The 23,904-nt window shown below is 45.5% G+C and overlaps 1 protein-coding gene across 4 annotated transcripts; it reads left to right on the plus strand.

The window, feature by feature from the left end:
* The first annotated feature begins 2,476 nt into the window (after window positions 1-2,476).
* Window positions 2,477-13,715, plus strand: LOC110521274 (E3 ubiquitin-protein ligase TRIM16-like). Of its 4 annotated transcripts, none has more exons than XR_016495080.1 (6): window positions 2,480-3,143; window positions 3,574-3,669; window positions 11,464-11,697; window positions 11,802-12,025; window positions 12,139-12,198; window positions 12,430-13,715. XR_016495080.1 is itself a non-coding variant. In XM_021598728.3 (6 exons), the coding sequence occupies exons 1-6, from the start codon at window positions 2,760-2,762 to the stop codon at window positions 12,936-12,938; spliced, it is 1,443 nt and encodes a 480-aa protein (XP_021454403.3). In that variant the 5' UTR covers window positions 2,610-2,759; the 3' UTR covers window positions 12,939-13,715. The 4 variants fall into 4 exon arrangements, 2 of the variants coding, with proteins under 2 accessions (XP_090087218.1, XP_021454403.3); XM_021598728.3 differs by having other exon boundaries at window positions 2,610-3,143; window positions 11,866-12,025; XR_016495081.1 differs by lacking the exon at window positions 12,139-12,198 and having other exon boundaries at window positions 2,477-3,143; window positions 12,430-12,507.
* Window positions 13,716-23,904: the final 10,189 nt, after the last annotated feature.

Consider the following 23,904-nt stretch of genomic DNA (forward strand, 5'->3'; position numbering starts at 1 on the left):
GGAGGAGTGGCCGAGCGAGTTCTGAGCCATCTCTGCCCAGGGCACGAACGCTGCACAATCCCACGGCTGATCCTGGCAATACGACCGCAGAAACCTGCGCACATCCTGGTTCACTCTCTCCATCTGGCCATTACTCTGAGGATGAAACCCCGAAGTAAGCCTGATCGAGACCCCCAGACCCTCGAAGTGAACTGGGGACCTCGATCAGACATTATTTCCGTCCGTAAAAAGGGCCTCTGCAGTCTGTAGGACCGTAGGGAGACCGGGCAGAGGGAGGCGATGGCAGGACTTAGAGAACTGATCCACAACAACCAGGATTGTGGTGTTTCTCTGTGAGGGGGGAAGATCGGTAAGAAAATCCAACGACAGGTGCGACCAAGGCCGCTGTGGAACGGGTAAGGGATGTAACTTCCCTCTGGGCAGGTGCCTAGGAGCCTTACACTAGGCACACACCGAGCAGGAGGAAACATAAACCCTCATGTCCTTGGTCAAGGTAGGCCACCAGTACTTCCCAGCCAAACAGTGCACCATCCAACCGGTCTTTAGAACAGGGAAAAAACAAAATGGGTGAAAAACATGACCCACATTGCCTGGTGAGTGTTCAGTCTCCTCGCTGCCCAGATGTACTCCAGATTGCGGTGGTCAGTCCAGATGAGAAAAGGGTGTTTAGCCCCCTCAAGCCAATGTCTCCACGCCTTCAGAACCTTGACAACAGCCAACAGCTCCCAGCCCCTCCCCGTCATAGTTTCGCTCCACCGTGCTAAGCTTCTTCGAGAAGAAGGCACAGGGGCGGAGCTTTGGTGGCGTACCCGAGCACTGAGAGAGCACGGCTCCTATCCCGGCCTCGTCCACCTCCACTATGAACTCCAAAGAGGGATCCGGATCAGCCAGCACGGGAGCCGAGGTAAACAGAGCCCTCAGGTGACCAAAAGCCCTGTCCGCATCAGGTGACCACTGCAAACGTACCGGGCCCCCCTTCAGCAGTGAGGTAATGGGAGCTGCTACCTGACCAAAACCCCCAGATAAACCTGCGGTAGTAATTGGCAAACCCTAGGACAACTGCACTTCCTTTACCGTGGTGGGAGTCGGCCAATTACGCACGGCTAAAATGCGGTAACGCTCCATATCCACCCCTGAGGTGGAGACATATGTTTCAATAGCCTCTGTCTCCGCCTGTCACATGGGATACACATGACTCCTGGGAAGTGCAGCATCTACCAGGAGATTTATCGCACAATCCCCCCGTCGATGGGGTGGTAATTGAGTCGCCTTCCTTTTTGAGAAGGCGAGAGCCAAGAGGCATGAGACGAGGATGGACACCTTTTCACGGCCCGAAGGAGCCGGGTGGACGGTTGTAAGGTATAACTCCAACTGCAGCAGGAAACCCTGGCAGCGGGCAGCCGTCCCATTGTACTCCCCAGGGAGTGCGAGGCGAATCACACTGGAACCGGGTGCAGGGGGAGCAAGTAGTGGAGGCCCCTGTTCTGCTGGTGGAGGTGCTGAAGGAACTCTCCGTCTCTCCCAGCGGTCCATCGCTTGGACGACGAGGTCCATGGCGGCGCCGAGATGGTGGAGCATCGCTGTGTGTTCCTGGACGCGCTCCTCGACCCACATACCAGGGGCACCTGCTCCTGCTGACTCCATATTGTTGTGTGGAATTCTGTAAGGGGTGCGTAACCGGTGGCAGGGAAGTCAGATGTAGGAGAGCAGAACTAAGTAATAGCCGAAGCAGTTAATAGCAAAACCAACGGCATAAAGAGTAACAAGACATGGGTACAAAACCCGTCGTGCACCAGTCAACATGGTCACTCGCAGTTACAATAAACAATTCCACACAAAGACATTGGGGGAACAGAGGGTTAAATACACAACACTTAATGAGGGAAATGATAACCAGGTGTGTAGGAAAACAAGACAAAAGAAATGGAAAATTAAAAGTGGATCGACGATGTCTAGAAGACCGGTGACGCCGACCGCCGAACACCACCCGAACAAGGAGAGGAACCGACTTCTGTGGATGTCCCGGGGAAGTCCCACGGTGCCCGGGGAACAGTGGGTTAACTGACTTGCTCAGAACGACAGATTTTTTAAGTATTACCTCATTCTCAATGATAAGTCAATACATACATGTACAGTATTCATTTCAACTACAGTATTTTGTATCAATATCAAGTTCCCCCTCATTACAACCACTTATGAATTATTATAGACACATATAATCACATGTTATAACAAGTGTATTATAAGGCATTTTAAAATAATATTAATTATTAAAATAATTATAATATGTACTTCATAGAAACTGTTACCCTTTAAATATTCTAACAACTCTAACAACAATTTTTTCCATATTAAGGGCCCTAACCTAGGAACTCAACTCTTTGTCTCCTTCTAGACGTTGAGTGCAGTTTGCTCTCCCTCCCTCCAACCCCACCTTTCTGGCAGAACCAGGAAGTCCCTCCCCCTCCTAAAAACAATTTTCTGAGAAAACAAACTGATCTGAGTCTCTCTGTCGTCTGCCTCTGTGAGAGTGAACAACCGTCCAAATGGCTCAGCGAGGAGTTCTGCTGGACAAGGACCAGTTCTGTTGTTCTGTCTGTCTGGATGTACTGAAGGAACCAGTCACCATCTCCTGTGGACACAATTACTGTAGAAGCTGTATTGAGGGCTGCTGGGATCGGGAAGTTCTGAAAGGGGTTTATAGCTGTCCTCAGTGCAGACAGACCTTCAATCCAAGGCCTAATCTGAAGAAAAATAACATGTTGGCAGAGATGGTGGACAAACTGAAGAGGACAGGACTCCAGGCTGCTCCCTGTCCTGCTCTGTGCTATGCTGGACCTGGAGATGTGGCGTGTGATTTCTGCACTGGGTCCAGAAAGCAGAAAGCCCTCATGTCCTGTCTGGTGTGTCTGGCCTCTTACTGTGAGACTCACCTCCAACCTCACTATGAATCCCCTGCTTTCAAGAAGCACAAGCTGGTTAAAGCCACCACACAACTACAGGAGAAGATCTGCTTTCATCATGACAAACTGCTGGAGGTTTACTGTCGTACCGATCAGCAGTGTATCTGTATGCTGTGTACAATGGATGAACATAAAGGCCATGATACAGTGTCAGCTTCAGCAGAGAGGACTGAGAAACAGGTAATACCAGAACAACTTGTTGGTGACTGTCTGATAAACAAATAATTAAATATACAGTTGGAACTAAGGCTGTTTGAATATGAGGTCATTCAAATGAAATCGATCCACAGCAGAACAAATATGGACACAAACCTTGAGTATATAGATATGTTACCCAGATTCTCCAAATGTATCACCATTTTCTAATGTCAAACACTATTATCATCCTGAATGCCCTTTTATGAGTTCAAAGTTCAGTCTCAACCTCTTGATACATGTAGGCCCACCATAAAAACGATAATCATTCACATAGCAACATGATATAATATTGTAAAGGGACTTACTCAATATTTTAGACCTTCCTCTCTATGGGCCCTATGTCACATGACTATACTATTGATCTACTGGACAAATAAAGCTTGATTGCTCATTGAAGAGTGATTATCCACAGAGGCAGCTGAGGATGAGTCAGCAGAAGGTCCAGCAGAGATTCCAGGAGAGAGAGAAGGAGCTGAAGAATCTCCAAAAAGCTGTGAAGTCTCTCAAGGTGAGTATTGTTGACCAGAGCAGACACACCATTTCACTTCTCCCCTCCAGTCAGAGAGAGGGAGAGGGGCCCCTTTCCAATTCCACTGACCCCACTGTTGGGAACAGGCTGCCTGGACTGCTTCATGTAACCGACTGGGTTACCTCATCGCATAACCATGAGTAACCATGACAGACTCATGTCCCCTACACATTAAAATGGAGCTGTCTCTCGCTCTCAATTTAATTAAATTCATAGGGCTTTATTGGCATGGGAAATATATGTTTACATTGCCAAAGCAAGTGAAATAGACAATAAACAAAAGTGAAATAAACAATCAGAAATTAACAGTAAACGTTACACTCACAAAAATGTCAAAGGAATAGAGAAATATCAAATGTTATAATTCAAGTGCAAACAGAATGAGCCGTGCGCCAGACTGAGTTCTGTAGGTGAAGTGGATATGAATGAGGGAGAGTTAACTGAGTGAGAAGGTGTGGTGAAGAGCTCAAAACCAGAGTCTGGAATCAATGGACATTATAAAGAAGAATCTGGTGCAGTAGGAGTTACATTTTTGGAGAAAGTGGATCCATGACTTTTGGCAGATCCATGTGTGGTTTCAGGGTGGGAGGGAAAGGAGTTGGGTGCAGTTGAATCAGTGAAGGTAACCTAGGTAACCTGTAGTGGAATTCTGATATTTGTTTGTTTCTTCTGACCAGAGGAAGTGGGTGCTCCGTGTCACGCAACTTGGGTCAAGATCTGTTTCTTGCTTTGCTCTTAGGAACAGGGCACCATTGAAAGGAGTTTCTGGTGCAAAGTTCACGTGATTTTGACAGTTTATATGAGGGAGATTCCAAGATGTGGGAACTGTGCAGGAGGTCATGGGATAGAGGATTGTGTTGTTTTGGTGGATAAAGTTGTGTGTGTCAACTGTAGGGGTGTTCATGTTGCTGGGGATCAGAAGTGTCTGGTGAGAGAGAGGCAGGTTGAGGTGGTTACAGTCAGAGTAGTGCAGAAGGTGTCGAATGCTGAGGCAGTGAAGAAAGAAGAGGAAGATGGGTCAAGGGTGAGGGATCCTGAGAGGATCCCTGCGAGTAGTAGATATGTGCAGCACAGAGGGATAGGCCAACGAGTGATATATGCTTCAGTAAGGTTGGCTTCTTAGCGTTCATAGCAATGGTTATCAACTGTACCACAGAAATGGAACGTAAATCACAGAATATTGATGCTGTGGTGGCAGCTGCAGAGAAGTATTTGGTCATATGAGATTTGACTTCAGAAGAGTTCCAGGGTGTATAGAGTGGTGGTGTTCCGTCCTCCCAGGCCGTTGGAATGGTGCAGGAGCAGATAGGGTCAAAGTAGTGGAATGGGGTAGTGGGTTTTTAATGAGTGTAGGGTTAGTTGGAAGCGTGTTTTTAGTATTATCAGAATTTCCCCTTTTACCATTTTGTAAAAATATATTCCAGTTGGGGGCGGTAAATGCAACATATTGGAAGCCAACCGCCATTAGTTAAACTCCAAAGAAGAAGAAACGTTATATTATGGGGAATACCTAGTCAATTGTACAACTGAATGAATCTTCTGCATTTAACCCAACCCCTCGAATTCAGAGAGGTGCAGAGGGCTGCCCTAATCCACATCCACTTCTTTGGCAACCGGGAAACAGTGGGTTAACTGTCTTGCTTAGGAGCAGAACGACAGGATTTTAACTTGTCAGCTCGGGTATTCGATCCAGCAATCTTTCGGTTACTGGCCCAATGCTCTAATAGTGTTGTAAAGATGTAAATTCAATTCAAGGGGCTTTATTGGCATGGGAAAAATGTATTAACATTGCCAAAGCAAGTGAAGTAGATCATAAACTAAAGTGAGGAGTTGGTTCTGTGTGGGTGCTGTGGGTCGTGAGGCGGGCTACTATACTTATTCCTTACTTTTGGTTCTTGCGTATTTTCATTGTTTTTTCCATGGTGTAGGGTTTGTTTGTTGGTTTCCACTGTTTATTTGTTGGAGTTGAGTAGGGGTAGTTTATTTGGGCGGCGTGATGGCCATCATGTTGTCAGTTGAATGGGGAAGAAGCTTCCGAATGGCTTTCGGTACGTTCTGGAGAATGGTGTGGAGTACGTTTTTGATCATGGTCGGAGAACAGGTGGGAGCGGAACATATACACTCTGCATCCAGAATGAACAAGGAGGAGGTTGTGGTAATGAATAGTCTTGTATCCTGGGACTGGTTGCGAGTGGGGTGTAATTGTTCTGATTACGCCTATTTCGACCCCGTCAACAAGAGTAGTGGTGGCTAATCTGCCTCAGTTTATTACGTACAAACAGATCAACATGCAGTTGGTTTGTTTTTTTTGTAAATTTACAATTGGTTTTTGTGTGCTCTGGCTAGGTGCCAAGACTTTTGCATTTTGGTACACCAGAAGTACATTCGTTTCCAATGGAACCCTGCGTTTTCCTTGCAGCGTTGCTTTGCAGAGGCAGTTGCAGTGCGTTCTGTGTGGTGCATACGTTGGATTTATCGAACGTATGCGTCAGACTGTATGTGTAGACAGAAAGGGTAGCAGAAGGTGAATGTTGAACTTCTGTTGCATATATATCCAGATGATGCTGCGTACTATTTTGAGGAAGACACTATTGGTGTTATCAAGGCATTCAAGGTTGATCAGGGGAGTGGTGGTAACAGGGTTTGCTATCACAGATAGCTTATGGTGTTTTGAGGGGACATGGGGCATAATGCTAGTGCAGGGAAGCACGACCAGCCGGCAGTGGGGGCTAGGACTCAGGGGGCTAGGACTCAGGGGCCTAGGACTCAGGGGCCTAGGACTCAGGGGGCTAGGACTCAGGGGGCTAGGACTCAGGGGGCTAGGACTCAGGGGGCTAGGACTCAGGGGGCTAGGACTCAGGGGGCAGAGCTCTGCTGAATTTTTACTTGTTCTATTGTCCAGCCTACTAGGACTCAAGGGGCAGAGCTCTGCTCGTCTGGATTGTATCTATACATTCTAGAATCAGCAGTAGGCTATTGAGGGCCTCCATTCTCCCAGTTGGGTTCAGACCATCATAGTGCCATGGCTCAGTTCTATGTTTCACCAGGGTCCAGACAGGCGTCCTATTGGAAATGACATGTAAAGGTCTTACGAGATACTACTTTTTGCACAAGCTTCCAATGCTTTTGGGAGAGGTGGGGACAGCAGAAGGGGGAGTTTGAGTCTCTGCCAACGGTGGGACGTAGGGAAAGCTCAGATTCAGGTTTTCTGTCAGCAGTACACAGACTTTTCCTCTTCAGAAGCCAGGAGAGTACTGGGGGAGCTTGAGAGGTTCATAAGTGTGGTGGAGGCTGAGCTGGTAGGACAAGGTAGGGTGGTGCTGTTAGATAATCTATCTGAACTACTCAGGGACCGTGCTGCTAGCGAATCTATCTGAACTACTCAGGGACCGTGCTGCTAGATAATCTATCTGAACTACTCAGGGACCGTGCTGCTAGATAATCTATCTGAACTACTTAGGGTCCGTGCTGCTAGATCAACTATCTGAACTACTCAGGGACCGTGCTGCTAGATCAACTATCTGAACTACTCAGGGGCCTGCTGCTAGATAATCTACCTGAACTCCTCAGGGATCGTGCTGCTAGATAATCTACTTAAACTATTCAGAGACCGTGCTGCTAGATAATCTACCTAAACTACTCAGGGACTGTGCTGCTAGATAATCTACCTAAACTTCTCAGGGACCGTGCTGCTAGATAATCTACCTAAACTACTCAGGGACCGTGCTGCTAGATCAGCTATCTGAACTACTCAGGGACCGTGCTGCTAGATCAACTATCTGAACTATTCAGGGACCGTGCGGCTAGATAATCTACCTAAACTACTAAGGGACCGTGCTGCTAGATAATCTACCTAAACTACTCAGGGACCGTGCTGCTAGATACTCTACCTAAACTACTCAGGGACCGTGCAGCTAGATCAGCTATCTGAACTACTCAGGGACCGTGCTGCTAGATCAACTATCTGAACTACTCAGGGACCGTGCTGCTAGATCAACTATCTGAACTACTCAGGGACCGTGCTGCTAGATAATCCATCTGAACTACTCATGGACCGTGCTGCTAGATCAACTATCTGAACTACTCAGGGACCGTGCTGCTAGATCAACTATCTGAACTACTCAGGGACCGTGCTGCTAGATAATCGATCTGAACTACTCAGGGACCGTGCTGCTAGATAATCTATCTGGACTGCCTAGGGACCGTGCTGCTAGATAATCTATATGAACTACTCAGGGACCGTGCTGCTAGATAATCTATATGAACTACTCAGGGACCGTGCTGCTAGATAATCTATATGAATGACCTAGGGACCTAGGGGCTTTCTTTTCACATGAAAGATAAAGGAAAACGTGTAACAACTAGAGTTTCCATGTTGAGAGAAATGGATGCTCCCAGCGCTTTTGGGTTGAAAAAACAGAGTGGGGAAATTAAGAAAATCCAATGCTTATGTATGTCTGATGGGTGTGTAACTTCTGTTGTGGGGAGATGAGGGACCCTGATGGGTGTGTAACTTCTGTTGTGGGGAGATGAGGGACCCTGATGGGTGGGTAACTTCTGTTGTAGGGGAGATGAGGGACCCTGATGGGTGGGTAACTTCTGTTGTAGGGGAGATGAGGGACCCTGATGGGTGGGTAACTTCTGTTGTGGGGAGATGAGGGACCCTGATGGGTGGGTAACTTCTGTTGTAGGGGAGATGAGGGACCCTGATGGGTGGGTAACTTCTGTTGTAGGGGAGATGAGGGACCCTGATGGGTGGGTAACTTCTGTTGTAGGGGAGATGAGGGACCCTGATGGATGGGTAACTTCTGTTGTAAGGGAGATGAGGGACCCTGATGGGTGGGTAACTTCTGTTGTAGGGGAGATGAGGGACCCTGATGGGTGGGTAACTTCTGTTGTAGGGGAGATGAGGGACCCTGATGGGTGGGTAACTTCTGTTGTAAGGGAGATGAGGGACCCTGATGGATGGGTAACTTCTGTTGTGGGGAGATGAGGGACCCTGATGGGTGGGTAACTTCTGTTGTAGGGGAGATGAGGGACCCTGATGGGTGGGTAACTTCTGTTGTGGGGAGATGAGGGACCCTGATGGGTGGGTAACTTCTGTTGTAGGGGAGATGAGGGACCCTGATGGGTGGGTAACTTCTGTTGTGGGGAGATGAGGGACCCTGACGGGTGGGTAACTTCTGTTGTGGGGGAGATGAGGGACCCTGATGGGTGGGTAACTTCTGTTGTGGGGAGATGAGGGACCCTGATGGGTGGGTAACTTCTGTTGTGGGGGAGATGAGGGACCCTGATGGGTGGGTAACTTCTGTTGTGGGGAGATGAGGGACCCTGATGGGTGGGTAACTTCTGTTGTGTGGAGATGAGGGACCCTGATGGGTGGGTAACTTATGTTGTGTGGAGATGAGGCAGTCTGATGGGTGGGTAACTTCTGTTGTAGGGGAGATGAGGGACCCTGATGGGTGGGTAACTTCTGTTGTGGGGAGATGAGGGACCCTGATGGGTGGGTAACTTCTGTTGTGGGGAGATGAGGGACCCTGATGGGTGGGTAACTTCTGTTGTGGGGAGATGAGGCAGGCTGATGGGTGGGTAACTTATGTTGTGGGGAGTCGAGGGACCCTGATGGGTGGGTAACTTCTGTTGTGGGGGAGATGAGGGAGCCTCATGGGTGGGTAACTTCTGTTGTGGGGGAGATGAGGCAGTCTGATGGGTGGGTAACTTCTGTTGTAGGGGAGATGAGGGACCCTGATGGGTGGGTAACTTCTGTTGTGGGGGAGATGAGGCAGTCTGATGGGTGGGTAACTTCTTTTGTAGGGGAATGAGGCAGCAGACTGTGAGGTTGTACTCTGATTTGTAAAGTGCAGAACTGCATGAGCCTGGGTGTTCTCAGGTTCTGCTCATAGACCTTTCCGAACTCTCTGTCACAGAGAAATCAAATTAACATTTCCCTGGCCTTTCACAAACACTCAGCTGCTGTCTCTGAAGGTCCGACTGTGGATTTTTATAAAATGTTCTGGGTAATTATTGGAAATTACTTGATTTGCGTGTTGCGTGAGTGCGTCGGGTGGGGGAGCTACTACTAAGCTGAAGACGGGAGGCTTTGACTCGACTTAAAGATCTGGAAGCCTGTGGCATTGCACTGTGTGGACTATAAGGCCTTTGCCAAGGTCCTCGCTAACAGGCTCAAGTCGTACCTGGCCTCTATTGTACACAAGGACCAAACGTACTGTGTACCAGGACACTCAATCACAGACAATCTGTTCATAATAAGGAGAAATCCATTGATAGGGTGGACTATGAATATCTGTTCAATATGTTGTTTTGGTTGTGGGGAGAAGTTTGTGGCTGCGTTCAAATGTTGTATTCTGGGGCTTCATGTATGGTCAAGGTGGGGGGAGGGCTCAGTCGGCCAGTCTGGGTATTGAGGGGCATTCACCAGGGATGCCCTCTGTCGGGGCAGCTATACACTCTTGTTATTGAGTCCTTTCTGGACCTGCTACGCAGGAGGCTACAGAGAGTGTGGAAGCCAGGCACAGGGTTGGGGACATAGCATTGTCAGCATACCCTGATGATGTCTGTGTTGGTTAGGGATGAGCAGGCCCTGAATAGGCCCTGAATAGTTTGAGGGTGTACGAGGGGGCGTCTTCTGCTTAGGTAAACTGGGCAAGAGTGAGACTCTGTTATGTGGGGCATGGAGGGACAGGGCACCTCCGCAGCTTCCAGGGGGGTGGCAGTGGGGCTGTGAGTGACTCAAGATGCTTGAGGTGTAACTGGGCTCAGAGGGGTGGGTTAGGAAGAACTGGGAAGGAGTGTCACAAGCGGTGGTGTTGAGGCTGACAAAGTGGAGGTGGCTCCTCTCCCAAGTGTCATACAGAGGGAGGGTGCTGATCATCAACAACTTGGCAACATCCTCCCCATGGCACAAACTGTCCATTCTCAACCCCCCCGGTGGTCTGCTTGTGGACCTGGAGTGAAATAATTTATGCTGAGGGCGGCGGTGCTGTACCTGTCTGTCCAGGAGGGGGGACAAGGCCTTTTGGACCTGGAGAGCAGGGTGGCAGCGTTCCGACTCAAAGCAGCTCAGAGGCTACTGTACCGTATGGAGGTGGGCTGGAGGGAACCAGCATGTGCTCTGTTGAGGAGGGCTGGTGGTTTGGGGCTGGATCAGCAGCTCTTCATCACGAAGAGACTCAATAGAGCAGGGGTCACTAATTTCTATGCTGCAGTACTGAGGGCCTGGCAGCTGCCGTGGGTGAGGCCCATCTTCCACAACCCACTGATCCTGTTGAGGTCCGCTCATTCAGCCACTCTGATCGGGAAGCAGGCATCAAGAGACTAGCAGACCTGTGGCTGCCAGGGGGTGGAAATCCCCCAAGAGTTGGCACAGCAGGCAGGACTAATGTCTCTTAGGCTGCTGCAAATGACAGCAGAGACTGGGGACTGGCAGGAGAGTCCAAATGACTTACTGACTTTTAACACTTTGAGCCTGGGGGAGTTTTCAGAGGTGGGGGTAAGGTGCTGTACACCTTCAGTGTCAAGGTTAGACACATCAGGAGCTTAGAGGGAGTGAAGTGGCATCAGTGAAAGGGAGTTGTGGGGGCATGGCAGGGCATTGGGTATAATGTGATTGTGTGGCGGTTCTGGTGCACGTAAAGTGTTTTTAGGAGGGGGGGTGTTAGTGTAATGAGGTTGGCTCATTAAAGTAAGGCAAGTCCGTTTCACGCTCTCTCTCTCATTCTTCCTCTCATTCTGCCTCCCTCTCCCTATTAACAGATCTCTGCACAGGCAGCAGTGAAGGACAGTGATCAGATCTTTACTGAGCTGATCCGCTCCATTGAGAGAAGGCGCTCTGAGGTGAAGGAGCTGATCAGAGCCCAAGAGAAGGCTCAAGTGAGTCAAGCTGAAGGACTCCTGGAGCAACTGAAGCAGGAGATTGCAGAGCTGAGGAAGAGAAGCACTGAGCTGGAGCAGCTCTCACACACCGAGGATCACATCCATTTCTTCCAGGTAACTAAACTGCCTGTGAGATGATATTACATTTAAATTGACACTCAATCATTTGGTTCTCTCTCTCTCTCTCTCTCTCTCTCTGTCTCTCTCTCTCTCTCCAGAGTTATCAGTCTCTCTCTCTCTCTCCAGAGTTATCAGTCTCTCTCTCTCTCTCTCTCTCTCCAGAGTTATCAGTCTCTCTCCAGTATCAGTGTATCTTCAGACTTACCCAGCATCGTTGTCCGTCCTCTTCAGTACTTTGGAGATGTGAGTAAGACTGTGTCTGAACTGAGAGAGAAACTAGAAGACTTCCTTAAAGGAGAATGGACCAAGATCTCCACTACAGGTGTGTTGAAAATAATAAGAACATCAACATTTAACCATTGAAAGTTCCCTACTAGTCAATATGGTATGATGATAACAATCACTCTCTCTGTCAATGTGTTTGTGTGTCTGTAGTGAATATAGTGGATGTTTTACTGCCTCCAGAGCCCAAGACCAAAGAACCGTTGTTACAATGTGAGTCTCTTTACTGTGAAGTAACTAACTGTCTCTTTTTACTGACACTCCTAACAATCCCTCTAGAAATATATAGCAATAGTAGATCTAATCAAAGACTGGGTATCTATCTGACTCCTCATATTTCTTTGATTTCATCTCTGCTGTGCTCTAATCAAAGACAGGGTAGAAACAGTAGCTGACTTAACTTATTGTTCTAACTCCCCTCATTGGTCTCTGCTCTTCTCCCAGATTCCTGTCAGCTCACACTGGACCCAAACACAGCAGGAACACGCCTCTCTCTGTATGAAGGGAACAAAAAGGTGACCTCTGCACGCCAAATCCAACCATATCCTGGTCATCCAGACAGATTCACCAACCAGTGGCAGGTTCTGTGTAGAGAGGGTCTGTCTGGATGCTGTTACTGGGAGGTGAAGTGGAGTGGTAATGTTATTACAGCAGTCTCATATAAAGACATCAGCAGAACAAAGACAAATAATATATTTGGAGACAATAGCAAGTCCTGGGGTTTACAGTGCTATAGAGGTGGTTATTGTTTCAGACACAATAATGTTGAGACTAAAATATCAGGCCCTCAGTCCTCCAGAGTAGGAGTGTACCTGGATCACAAGGCAGGTACTCTGTCCTTCTACAGTGTCTCTGACACAATGACCCTCCTCCACAGAGTCCAGACCACATTCACTCAGCCTCTCTATCCTGGGTTTTGTCTCTGTGGTACTGCTGAGCTGGTTAAACTGTAGTAGGGTCCACATAGATACTAGTCATGTTGGTGTAGTCTATAGCTGACCTGGTTAAACTGTAGTAGGGTCCACATAGATACTAGTCATGCTGGTGGTGATGGTCCCCAGATATAATGGTCTGTTTTTCTGTACAATAATTTGTCTGACTGTAGAGTTGAATTAAAATGTTAATTTTTTATAAATGTCTTATTTTTATAAAATAGAATGCTTTAATATTGTACATTTCCATGAATCATGGGGTCTATAAATTGGCATTCAGAACCATTGATATGTTTTCAGATTTTACCTTGTCAGCTCGGGGATTTGATCTTGCAATCTTTCATTTAATGGCCCAAGACTCTAACCACATGACACACCATTCTCTGTCACTATGCCATTTTTCTCAGTGGCATTGAACAGGTACTATCACTAACTAACTAACTAAACTATATTGAACGGACACAGATTAATCCTAGTCCTGGGCTAAAAAGTATGTTCAATGTAGATGTCCATGAAACCATCCCTAAATTTGACATCTTTCATCCTCCCATACTGCTTTGTCAAGCAACATTAAACCTGTCCATCAGGTGGTGATATTGAAGAAACATCAAACCAGCAGATATCTTGACTTGCCACTCAGTTTCTCAGTGATGTTCAGAATAGTACTTTAATATCATTGGAGATTGATGGTCTTTTTAATCCACTATCCAGAGTCAGGAACAGATGAAGTTGGGTCTGCTACTGTTCAGTGATTAAATATGACTTATGGTGATGGGAAATAAAAAATACAACACTAAACTTCATCTAGTAATAGTTTTCCTTTGTTATTTATTCCAAGGTGTGTCTTTAACTTGTAGATGGATTGTGTGGAGGTGAGCTAGTGGTGTGGCTGATAGAATAGAATGAAAAGGGAGGAGGGGAGGAAGAGGGGAGGAGTGAAGGGCTGTTAAAGAAACCAAATGAGGAAGAGAAAGATGTTCAGGGGAATTACTGTCTCTGTTCTAAATGGTTCCCTATTCCCTACGTAGTGTACTATGGTGCTTCTGACCAGGTCTAACGTAGTGCTCTGCATAGGGAATAGGGTGTAGATTTATTACAATATCAAACTTTAGTATTTGGCACAAAAAAATATTAGATCTCCACCCCCCCACTTTATAACGTTCATATATTTTGAACATTTGGCACATCATAATTTTTTACTTCTAAAATACATAGAATACATACATAGCTACAATACATAGAAATACATACATAGATAAAATACATAGAATACATACATAGATAAAATACATAGAAATACATACATAGATACAATACATAGAATACATACATAGATAAAATACATAGAATACATACATAGATAAAATACATAGAATACATACATAGATACAATACATAGAATACATACATAGAAATGCAGAGATACAGATGAATGTAAAACTCCCATCGGTCTGTAGAAGGAGTACATCCGTCCTGTCTTTGAAATGGGCTGTCAGCAGGAGGACAACACAAGGGCCAACTGCAGTTGCTCCACCCTTTTCAAACCTTGACAGGATGTGCCCAACCTCTTCATTTGTTGGTTTCTGGAGGAAGTACTGTATGATAATTGAGACATCTGTCAGTAACTTGAAGTGGTTGTAGAGTTCCTTCTGTGTGAAAAGGTATTGACACTTACTCCTCCGCTCGGCTATCTTAGGTGCCTGGGCTAGCGTTGATGGCACTGCCCTGTAAGTAAAACGTTGCTTGCATGAGCTGCAAGAGTTGTCCTCTGTCACCTCCGGCCGGCCCTTCTCTGGAATAAAGCTGCTCCAATTTCTTACGCTTTTGTTGGTGTTTCATACAGGAAAGGGAATGCAAAACAACGACGCTGGACAGAGTGGAATCAGGTGTATCAAAAAGGCATTTTATTGGTCAAAGTTATTTTGTCTTGCAGTTTAACGTGCACGGACCCTATTCCTTTGGCTCAGAAGGAGTCAGCCCAGAAAGGGTGCTTAGCCAGAGTTTACAACAGAATGTATACACAGAATAATGTAGGTGGGGTCTCGTCGTGTTGGTCTTCTGACTGGTCCTGAAGAGTTGGAGGCGGGCCTGCTTCTAGCCAGAGCAGGAGCCCCATTGGTGCACAGCAAAGTCCACCAGTAGGGGGGGGGGGGGGGGGGTAGAGTGTGAGTGTACAGTGCTTCATGAGATGTATGTGTGTCAAGGAAGCGTGGATTTAGTGACTGGTAATGTCTGCTTTAGACTCAGGTGTTTCCTGTTTATGCAGGAGTGCATGCAAGGGTCAATGTCAGTGAGATAACTTGGCACTTCTAAGCTTGTTAGTGTTGCAGGCTGCTCTTTGCAGTTACAGGGGAGTATATTTGCGTGATGGCAGCTGTGTGTCCTTCGGATAATCATGTTATTGCACACAGGCTCTAGACTTGACTGAGGACACTGGGCCCAGAGTTATCTGAGGGCATCCGGTTTAACCAGAGCTTTGGTCTGCCAGTAACACTTTATATTAGATTATTTATATAACACTTTGCCTCCAAAGTTTCTTCTGTGGGAAAGTCAGGCTGCCATCTTACACAGCCGTGTTTGTCAGTCGGCCCTCTTGCACTGACTACAGTCAATGAGCCTGAGAGTGTTTTTCTCTTTCTTAGCCCTACCAGAGGATTATCACCATTCTTATGCTCAACGCCTGTTTTCATCTGATTTAAGAGGGATCCATTGCCACTCCCAATTGTAGTGCCACCTTTCATTGTATCAGTGAAGCTTTTTGGGTACTGTTGTACCATCCTCTTGGCTGTTGTATGGCAATCTGCTCTTGTCGGATTAGGCTCAATAATTCTCATTGCATCTACTGTAATTCTCACCATCTATATTGGTTCTCCTGGGGTTGGCCGTGTGCCTCTGGTGATGGCTGATCTCAGGTTCATGGACATTTTGCCCCAAGGAACAGTGAAGTTCTCCGGTCAGATGTCCAGGTCTACAGTACTGGTTGATGACAGGGTTGTGTTGGATGACAGTGAAGGGGAAGGGCTGGATGTGGAGGATGGCTGTGAAGGGGAAGGGCTGGATGTGGAGGATGGCTGTGAAGGGGAAGGGCTGGATGTGGAGGATGACTGTGAAGGGGAAGGGCTGGATGTGGAGGATGACTGTGAAGGGGAAGGGCTGGATGTGGAGGATGACTGTGAAGGGGAAGGGCGTGATGGCTCAAATGTTAATGTATCCTTGATGTCACCAGCTGTGTCACTCCTTGCTTGTCCTAGACTCAAATGTTACTCTGTCAACGTGAACAATATCGACAAAAATATGTACTCCGGCTGAAATGTTCCACAAAGCCCCTGATACTGTGAGATCCCAGATGATCTCCAGGTTTGGCACATCAAGCACCTCTCACAACTCATCTGATATAACACCATCCTCTACTCCTTCACATCTCTTACACACTCATCCATCTGCTAAAACACCATCCTCTACTCCTTAACATCTCTTACCAACTCATCCATCTGATATAACACCATCCTCTACTCCTTCACATCTCTTACCAACTCATCCATCTGATATAACATCATCCTCTACTCCTTCACATCTCTTACCAACTCATCCATCTGCTAAAACACCATCCTCTACTCTACCCAACTGCTCCTTGAGCTGAGAAACAAGATGTGATTGACCAAGGACTGAGGGTCCGTCTCAGCGGAGGGAGAGAGCAGCAGACTGAGGGTCAGTCTCAGCGGAGGGAGAGAACAGCAGACTGATGGTCAGTCTCAGCGGAGGGAGAGAGCAGCAGACTGAGGGTCAGTCTCAGCGGAGGGAGAGAACAGCAGACTGATGGTCAGTCTCAGTGGAGGGAGAGAGCAGCAGACTGAGGGTCAGTCTCAGCGGAGGGAGAGAGCAGCAGACTGAGGGTCAGACTCAGCGGAGGGAGAGAGCAGTCTCAGCGGAGGGAGAGAGCAGCAGACTGAGGGTCCGTCTCTCAACATCCCTCTACTCTCTCTTTCTTCCTGTGACACTGACCAAAAAGGGACACCGTCTTCCAGCTGATTGCGAAACTCGAGTCGCACCGCATTACTTCTGCCTCATGCACAAATTCATGTTGTTACTCCTATGAACAGAGAAAGTGAAATATTCCTCTATATTAAAAAAGACCCAAGCCGCTAATAATAGTAACAACGCAGGCCTATATAAACACGTTCCTCCTCATTCATTACTGCTTCACTGCTTGTTGTAGCGCTGACTGGAAATAGGAAGAACGCACATTTGATGGGTTATAACAGTGTTGAAAATAAAGTGTTGACAGTGCTGAGTAAGAACTTAAACATGAACTCATAAAAACAGCAGCTCGTTGCTGTATTAGTTGACAGTCTCTCTCTAGTCATTTGTTTGAAATCTCAAAGTATTAATTTTGCCCCAGCTTTCTTTTATGCCTGCTACCTTAGTGCAGACTCGGTCATCTGCGGAATCAGATTGGCCAGCGGTAAGCATAGTGCACATGATTTCCTCTCCAGGCACACTGGGAAGGCAGAGTTTGTTCCTTCAGACACATGAAATGACAACAGTTTTCTTACCCGGCGCGCAGGGCAGCTGATTTGGCTACACCTACCACCAACAGCACCGAGACTAATAAAACAAATAGAAACACTGATCGAGATCTACCGGTTGTGACAACTGGTGTAGACAGATAATAGCAGGTTTTCCTCCTACATCACATACATAGTGTAGACAGACAGGCAAAGACAAACAAAGTGCGAATTAAAATTCCGAATATCGGAGCATCGTAGCACCATTAGGTTAAAAATCTCGACATACCTAGTTGAGGCCCACTTTTTGGTTGCGAACCAATCGATTTCGTCCCTACGTTATATCGGCACCGAACATGCCACCCTCCCTAGGAGAGGGCGTGACCTCGACAATTTATTGTTAAAACGAGAGGCTGTCTGGATCTTTAATTTACAGACCATTGCTCCCGTTGGTCTCAACGTCGACTTTGATCTGAAGCCATTCTCGTGATTATTGTGATTTTGCTGTTGTAAATGTTTGTAGGCTTATGGGGCCAAATTGTATCTATGATCGTATGCTATCCATTCATAGAAAAATATATAATTTAACCTTTATTTATCCAGGTTTTTCTCATTGAGATAACATCTCTTTTCCAAGAGAGACCTGGTCCAATAGCAGCAGGGGGAACAACGTTTCAGACAAAACAACTTACATACACTAACACAACATTAAACAAAACTATAAACACACACAGTACAACAATTACATATTATGTTAAAAAACACAAAAGTCTTGACTAAAAAACAGCTGTCCTAAAGACAATTACACTCTACTATATTTACAATGATCAAGTGTTTAAACTCCACCAACGAATATAGATCATCAAATTTAAAATGTTCAGGAGAGAATTCCAGGACCACGGAGCTGAGTAACTAAAACTATTTCTACCATGACCTGTTCTAATTTTTGTTACTGTTACAAGCAAATGAAAATGGGACTGTAATTGATATTTATTTACCGACCTGATTAAAAAAGAACAAAGATAAAATGTCATTTTACCCAATATAGCCTTATAAACCGAAGTCGGGTCCTCTCCTTGTTCGGGCGACGCTCGGCGTCGCCGGTCTCATAGCCATCGTTTTCCATTTCCCTCTTTTTACTTGTTGTGTATTTAACCCTCTGTTCCCTCTGTTCCCCCCATGTCTTTGTGTAGGATTGTTTATTGAAGTGCACGTTCCCCGTGAGCACACGATGGGTTATTTTTGTGCCCATTTATCTTGTTGTTCTGGATGCCGTTGGTTTTGCTTAATAAATCTTTGGTTATTACCCAGTTCTGCTCTCCTGCGCCTGACTTCTCTGCCACCACTTACTGCTACAGTTTAAGCCTACGCAAGGTCAATGACGACCAGCCAATGACGCTGTAGAGATCACAATGATGTGTTTGACGTTTTTGATTGGTAATGAACCTGAGGGCTGAATGATATACTGAATCAAGGGTAGTGGTTGAGGCCTGCATATATATATATAACATCTCTAAAACTGCCAGTAATGTACATCGTACCAGCTCCTTCCTGGACTCCAGAGAAAAACAAGCCTTATGCCAGTAATAAAATCCTATTTTCAGCCAGAGCTTCCTTATCAAGTTCCTTATCAAGTTCTCCACATGAACAGTGAAGCTCAGTTTGACATCAACCCACACACCCAAATATTTATACACTTTGACTGGCTCTATACTATGTCCAGCCAATGTAGCAATGACATGATTAGTAACATGCCTGGCATTTGAAATTCAGAACTGGCTTCAAATTATACAGTTTCTGTTGTATGATGTTAAATGCTCTTTTCAAAAGATAAAGATAAACTACCACCACTTGAATAAAGAACAGTATAATCTGCATAAAAATCTGATGTTTCAATATGATAACCCAATGTTGTTGATATACAAAAGGAAAAACAGTGGGCCCAAAATACAACCTTGCAGAACACTTGAACACAACTCTATTATAACCATCCTCCATTACACATTGTGTACGATTTGATAGGTAATTAAAAAACCAATCTATATCATGACCTGTAATTCCACAATATTTTAACCTTAGCACTAACACAGCATGGTCCACGGTGTCAAAAGCCTTCGACAAATCAATAAAGACAGACACACTTCTTATCAAGAGCACAGTGGATGTCATTTAAAACCGTCCATGTTGCTGAAACAGTGCTGTGGCCAGACCTAAAGCCTGACTGCATTCCATTTAAGATGTTGTTTTCTTGGAGGTAGGCCTTCAGCTGCCTACTAACTAAGGACTCCAGTACCTTTGACAGTACAGACAATTTTGATATGGGTCAATAGTTGTCAAGTAGCGAAGGATCTCCACCTTTCAGGAGAGGCAGTACAAAAGCAGATTTCCATAACTTGGGGATTTCCTTAACGTCAAGCGTGAGCTAAAAACATATAGGGGGGAGTAATGATGTCAGCAGCTAGGTGGAGGAAGTGGGGGTCTAGTTCATCAGGGCCAGGTGATTTCTTTCTAGCAATTTCTTTCACGGCTTTACACACTTCGGAACCAGAGAAGGGTGAGAAGGAGAACCTGGCGAAAACTGCCTGCATCTATTAAATGCTTATTCAAAGCTTTCAGAATGGAGGTTCTCTCAGTTACAACCTGAGTGTCCACCAACAATAGTTTGGGAAGCTGTGAATCTTCTTTTCACTCCAAACCTTTCACTTCTTGACAAAATGTGGAGGGATTATTTAAATGATCTGAAGTAGATTTCAGGTAGTGGTCTGCTTTCACTTTTCAGATCAAAGCCACGGCCATATTTCAAAGACGTTTAAAAGCCATCCAATCACCCGCTGACCCTCTTGCTTTAGCCCATATAGCATTTTGTTCCCTTATGACTTTAGTAAGTTCCTCAGTAAACCAGGGGTTCTCTCTGCCCTTAAACCTGAATTTATTTAAAGGGGCCTATTGCATACATCCTGGAATACGTTGTGCATGTAACTAAAGGCTAGTTCAACATCAGGGATTCATTCCATTCAATAGATAGATACATCATGTAAAAAACCTTGATTATCAAACCCCTTCCAGTGTCCTTTCGTAATGACATGTGGAGAATGCTTCGGAATTTTACCATCTCTCACACAGGCAGTAGCACAGTGATCACTTACATCGATGGAACAGTAGTGGAGAGGGTAGTAAGTTTTAAGTTCCTCGGTGTACACATCACAGACAAACTGAATTGGTCCACCCACATAGACAGCATCGTGAAGAAGGCGCAGAAGCGCCTCTTCAACCTCAGGAGGCTGAAGAAATTCGGCTTGTCACCAAAAGCACTCACAAACTTCTACAGATGCACAATTGAGAGCATCCTGTCGGGCTGTATCACCGCCTGGTACGGCAACTGCTCCACCCACAACCGTAAGGCTCTCCAGAGGGTAGTGAGGTCTGCACAACGCATCACCGGGGGCAAACTACCTGCCCTCCAGGACACCTACACCACCCGATGTCACAGGAAGGCCATAAAGATCATCAAGGACAACAACCACCTGAGCCACTGCCTGTTCACCCCGCTATCATCCAGAAGGCGAGGTCAGTACAGGTGCATCAAAGCTGGTACCGAGAGACTGAAAAACAGCTTCTATCTGAAAAACAGCTTCTAGGCCATCAGACTGTTAAACAGCCACCACTAACATTGAGTGGCTGCTGCCAACACACTCACTCAACTCCAGCCACTTTAATAATGGGAATTGATGGGAAATGATGTAAAATATATCACTAGCCACTTTAAACAATGCTTCCTAATATAATGTTTACATACCCTACATTATTCATCTCATATGTATATGTATATACTGTACTCTATATCATCTACTGCATCTTTATGTAATACATGTATCACTAGCCACTTTAACTATGCCACTTTGTGTACATACTCATCTCATATGTATATACTGCACTCAATACCATCTACTGTATCTTGCCTATGCCGCTCTGTACCATCACTCATTTATATATCTTTATGTACATATTCTTTATCCCCTTACACTTGTGTCTATAAGGTAGTAGTTTTGGAATTGTTAGCTAGATTACTTGTTGGTTATTACTGCATTGTCGGAACTAGAAGCACAAGCATTTCGCTACACTCGCATTAACATCTGCTAACCATGTGTATGTGACAAATAAAATTAGATTTGATTTGATTTATGTCATTTGTAAAATAAAATAAAATTCCAGAAGCATTAAAATAATGAAGAGTATTGGTTAAAATCCAATCAGTCAAAGAGGATTTCAGAGGATACTTTATATTCAACCTCATTACACTGTTGACAATCTGAGTGAGATTGTAGGTATTGCATAGAATTTTGAGATGATCAGAACTAGATGTTAACCAATCCTGATTCAGATCACCCATCAGGACAAACTCAGAGTTGACATGCTGTGATAATCTGAAAATACAACCCAGAGAGCCAGCAGTAGTATATGATCTATAACAACAAGATACAACTATATGTAAACAGGAGCCAAGGTTAAGGTTCCCAAAACTCCACAGAGCAAGCGTGTGGTTTCTCCCAAAACTCGAGGGAGAAACAGTCATATATTTCCTCATTCACAGAGCAAGCGTGTGGTTTCTCCCACGTGCTTGAACAACAGCAACATGAACAACAGCAACATGTTACTTATTGCCTCATCGTTTGACCTGAGAGAAACACAGCACTAAGCAATCTAAGACATGTAGCCAACACAAACTCAACTCAAACTCTCATTAAATGAGCTATGAATTCATATAAACATTTTTCCTAAATAATAATACAAACATAACAAATATTACTAATCAAATATTCCAACAGCAGATAATTTAACAAGTCAGCGATGTAGAGGGAGAGAGAGAGTGTCGAGGGCATCTGTACCAGACTGGGAGAGACAGACCAGGACAGGCGGGGGGGGAACCTGTACCAGACTAGGAGAGACAGACCAGAGCAGGTGGGGAGCAGTGCAGCAGGTAACAGGGTATGTGAGAGTGTCCAGAGATGAGTCTTTCCTTGGAGCAGGACATAGAGCAGAACTAGGACGGCATCATACTTTCTGCACTACAGAAACTACAGGACCAGTCAAAAGTTGGGACACACCTGACAGACAATCAGACAATCAGATGAGAAAAAAATGATAGTCCCACTAAGCCCAAACCAGATAGGATGGTGTATCGCTGCAGAATGCTCTGGTAGCCATACTGGTTAAGTGTGCCTTGAATTCGAAATATCACCGACAGTGTCACCAGCAAATCACCCCCACACCATCACACCATCTCCTATCAAGTGAAATGCAAATGACTATCAATTACTGCAAAGAAACCACTACTAAAGGACACCAATAATAAGAAGAAAATGGCTTGGGCCGAGAAACACAAGCGATGGACATTAGACCTGTGGAAATCTGTCCTTTGTTCTGATGAGTCCAAATGTAATATTTCTGGTTCCAACAGCCGTGTCTTTGTGAGACGCAGGGTAGGTGAACAAATGATCTCTGCATGTGTGGTTCTCACTGTGAAGCATGGAGGAGGAGATGTGTTGGTGCTCTGCTGGTGACACTGTCAGTAATTTATTTAGAATTCAAGGCACACTTAACCAGCATAGCTACCACAGCATTCTGCAGTGATTCGCCATCCCATCTGGATTGCGCTTAGTGGGATCATTTGTGGGATCATTTGTTTTTCAACCGGACAATGACCCAACACACCTCCAGGCTGTGTAAGGGCTATTTGACCATGAAGGAGAGTGATGGAGTGATGCATCAGATGACCTGGCCTCCACTTGATTTGTTTAACACGTTTTTGGTTACTATGTGATTCCATGTGTTATTTCATAGTTTTGATGTCTTCACTATTATTCTACAATGTAGAAAATAGTAAAAATAAAGAAAAACCCTTGAATGAGTAGGTGTGTCCAAACTTTTGACTGATACTGTATGTTAAGGGGATCTTTCACCCCAATAGCAAAGGTTCATACCTCTAAATACCATCTCATTAGATGGAGCCATTTCCCCCCATTAGTTTGGGATTCAGACCTGCAGTCATCTTGATTTCAGACTACTTTGGAGAAGTGTTCCACAGGCAGTAAATCTATTGTAGAATAAATGGAACCTGGATCCATTTCATTCTATTAACATGGTGTATGTGTGTTATAGCAGTAATGGGGTTAAACTGATATTAAAATGACAACTCCATAGATGGTACCAGGTCAGTGGAGTTCCTACAGTTCCTACAGTTCCGACAGTACTGATCAACATAGCTGACCTGATGCAGAGGTGGACCAGTGATGTTTTCCTCTCAGTGGTGAGGCCCTCTTCACCTGTTGTGATCTGTCCAACAAATATCCCCGGTGAAGCCAGGGTCCTGTCTCATCCAACACTTCAATGACTGTTATGGAAGTGAGCATTATCTAACATTAACTATTTTGTCTTATGAAATTATGTAGAAAAAGAATGTCATTAATGAGGGAATAAAATAA

Source organism: Oncorhynchus mykiss, chromosome 4, assembly GCF_057628025.1.
Source record: "Oncorhynchus mykiss isolate SJ-2025 chromosome 4, ASM5762802v1, whole genome shotgun sequence".
Taxonomy (NCBI): domain Eukaryota; kingdom Metazoa; phylum Chordata; class Actinopteri; order Salmoniformes; family Salmonidae; genus Oncorhynchus; species Oncorhynchus mykiss.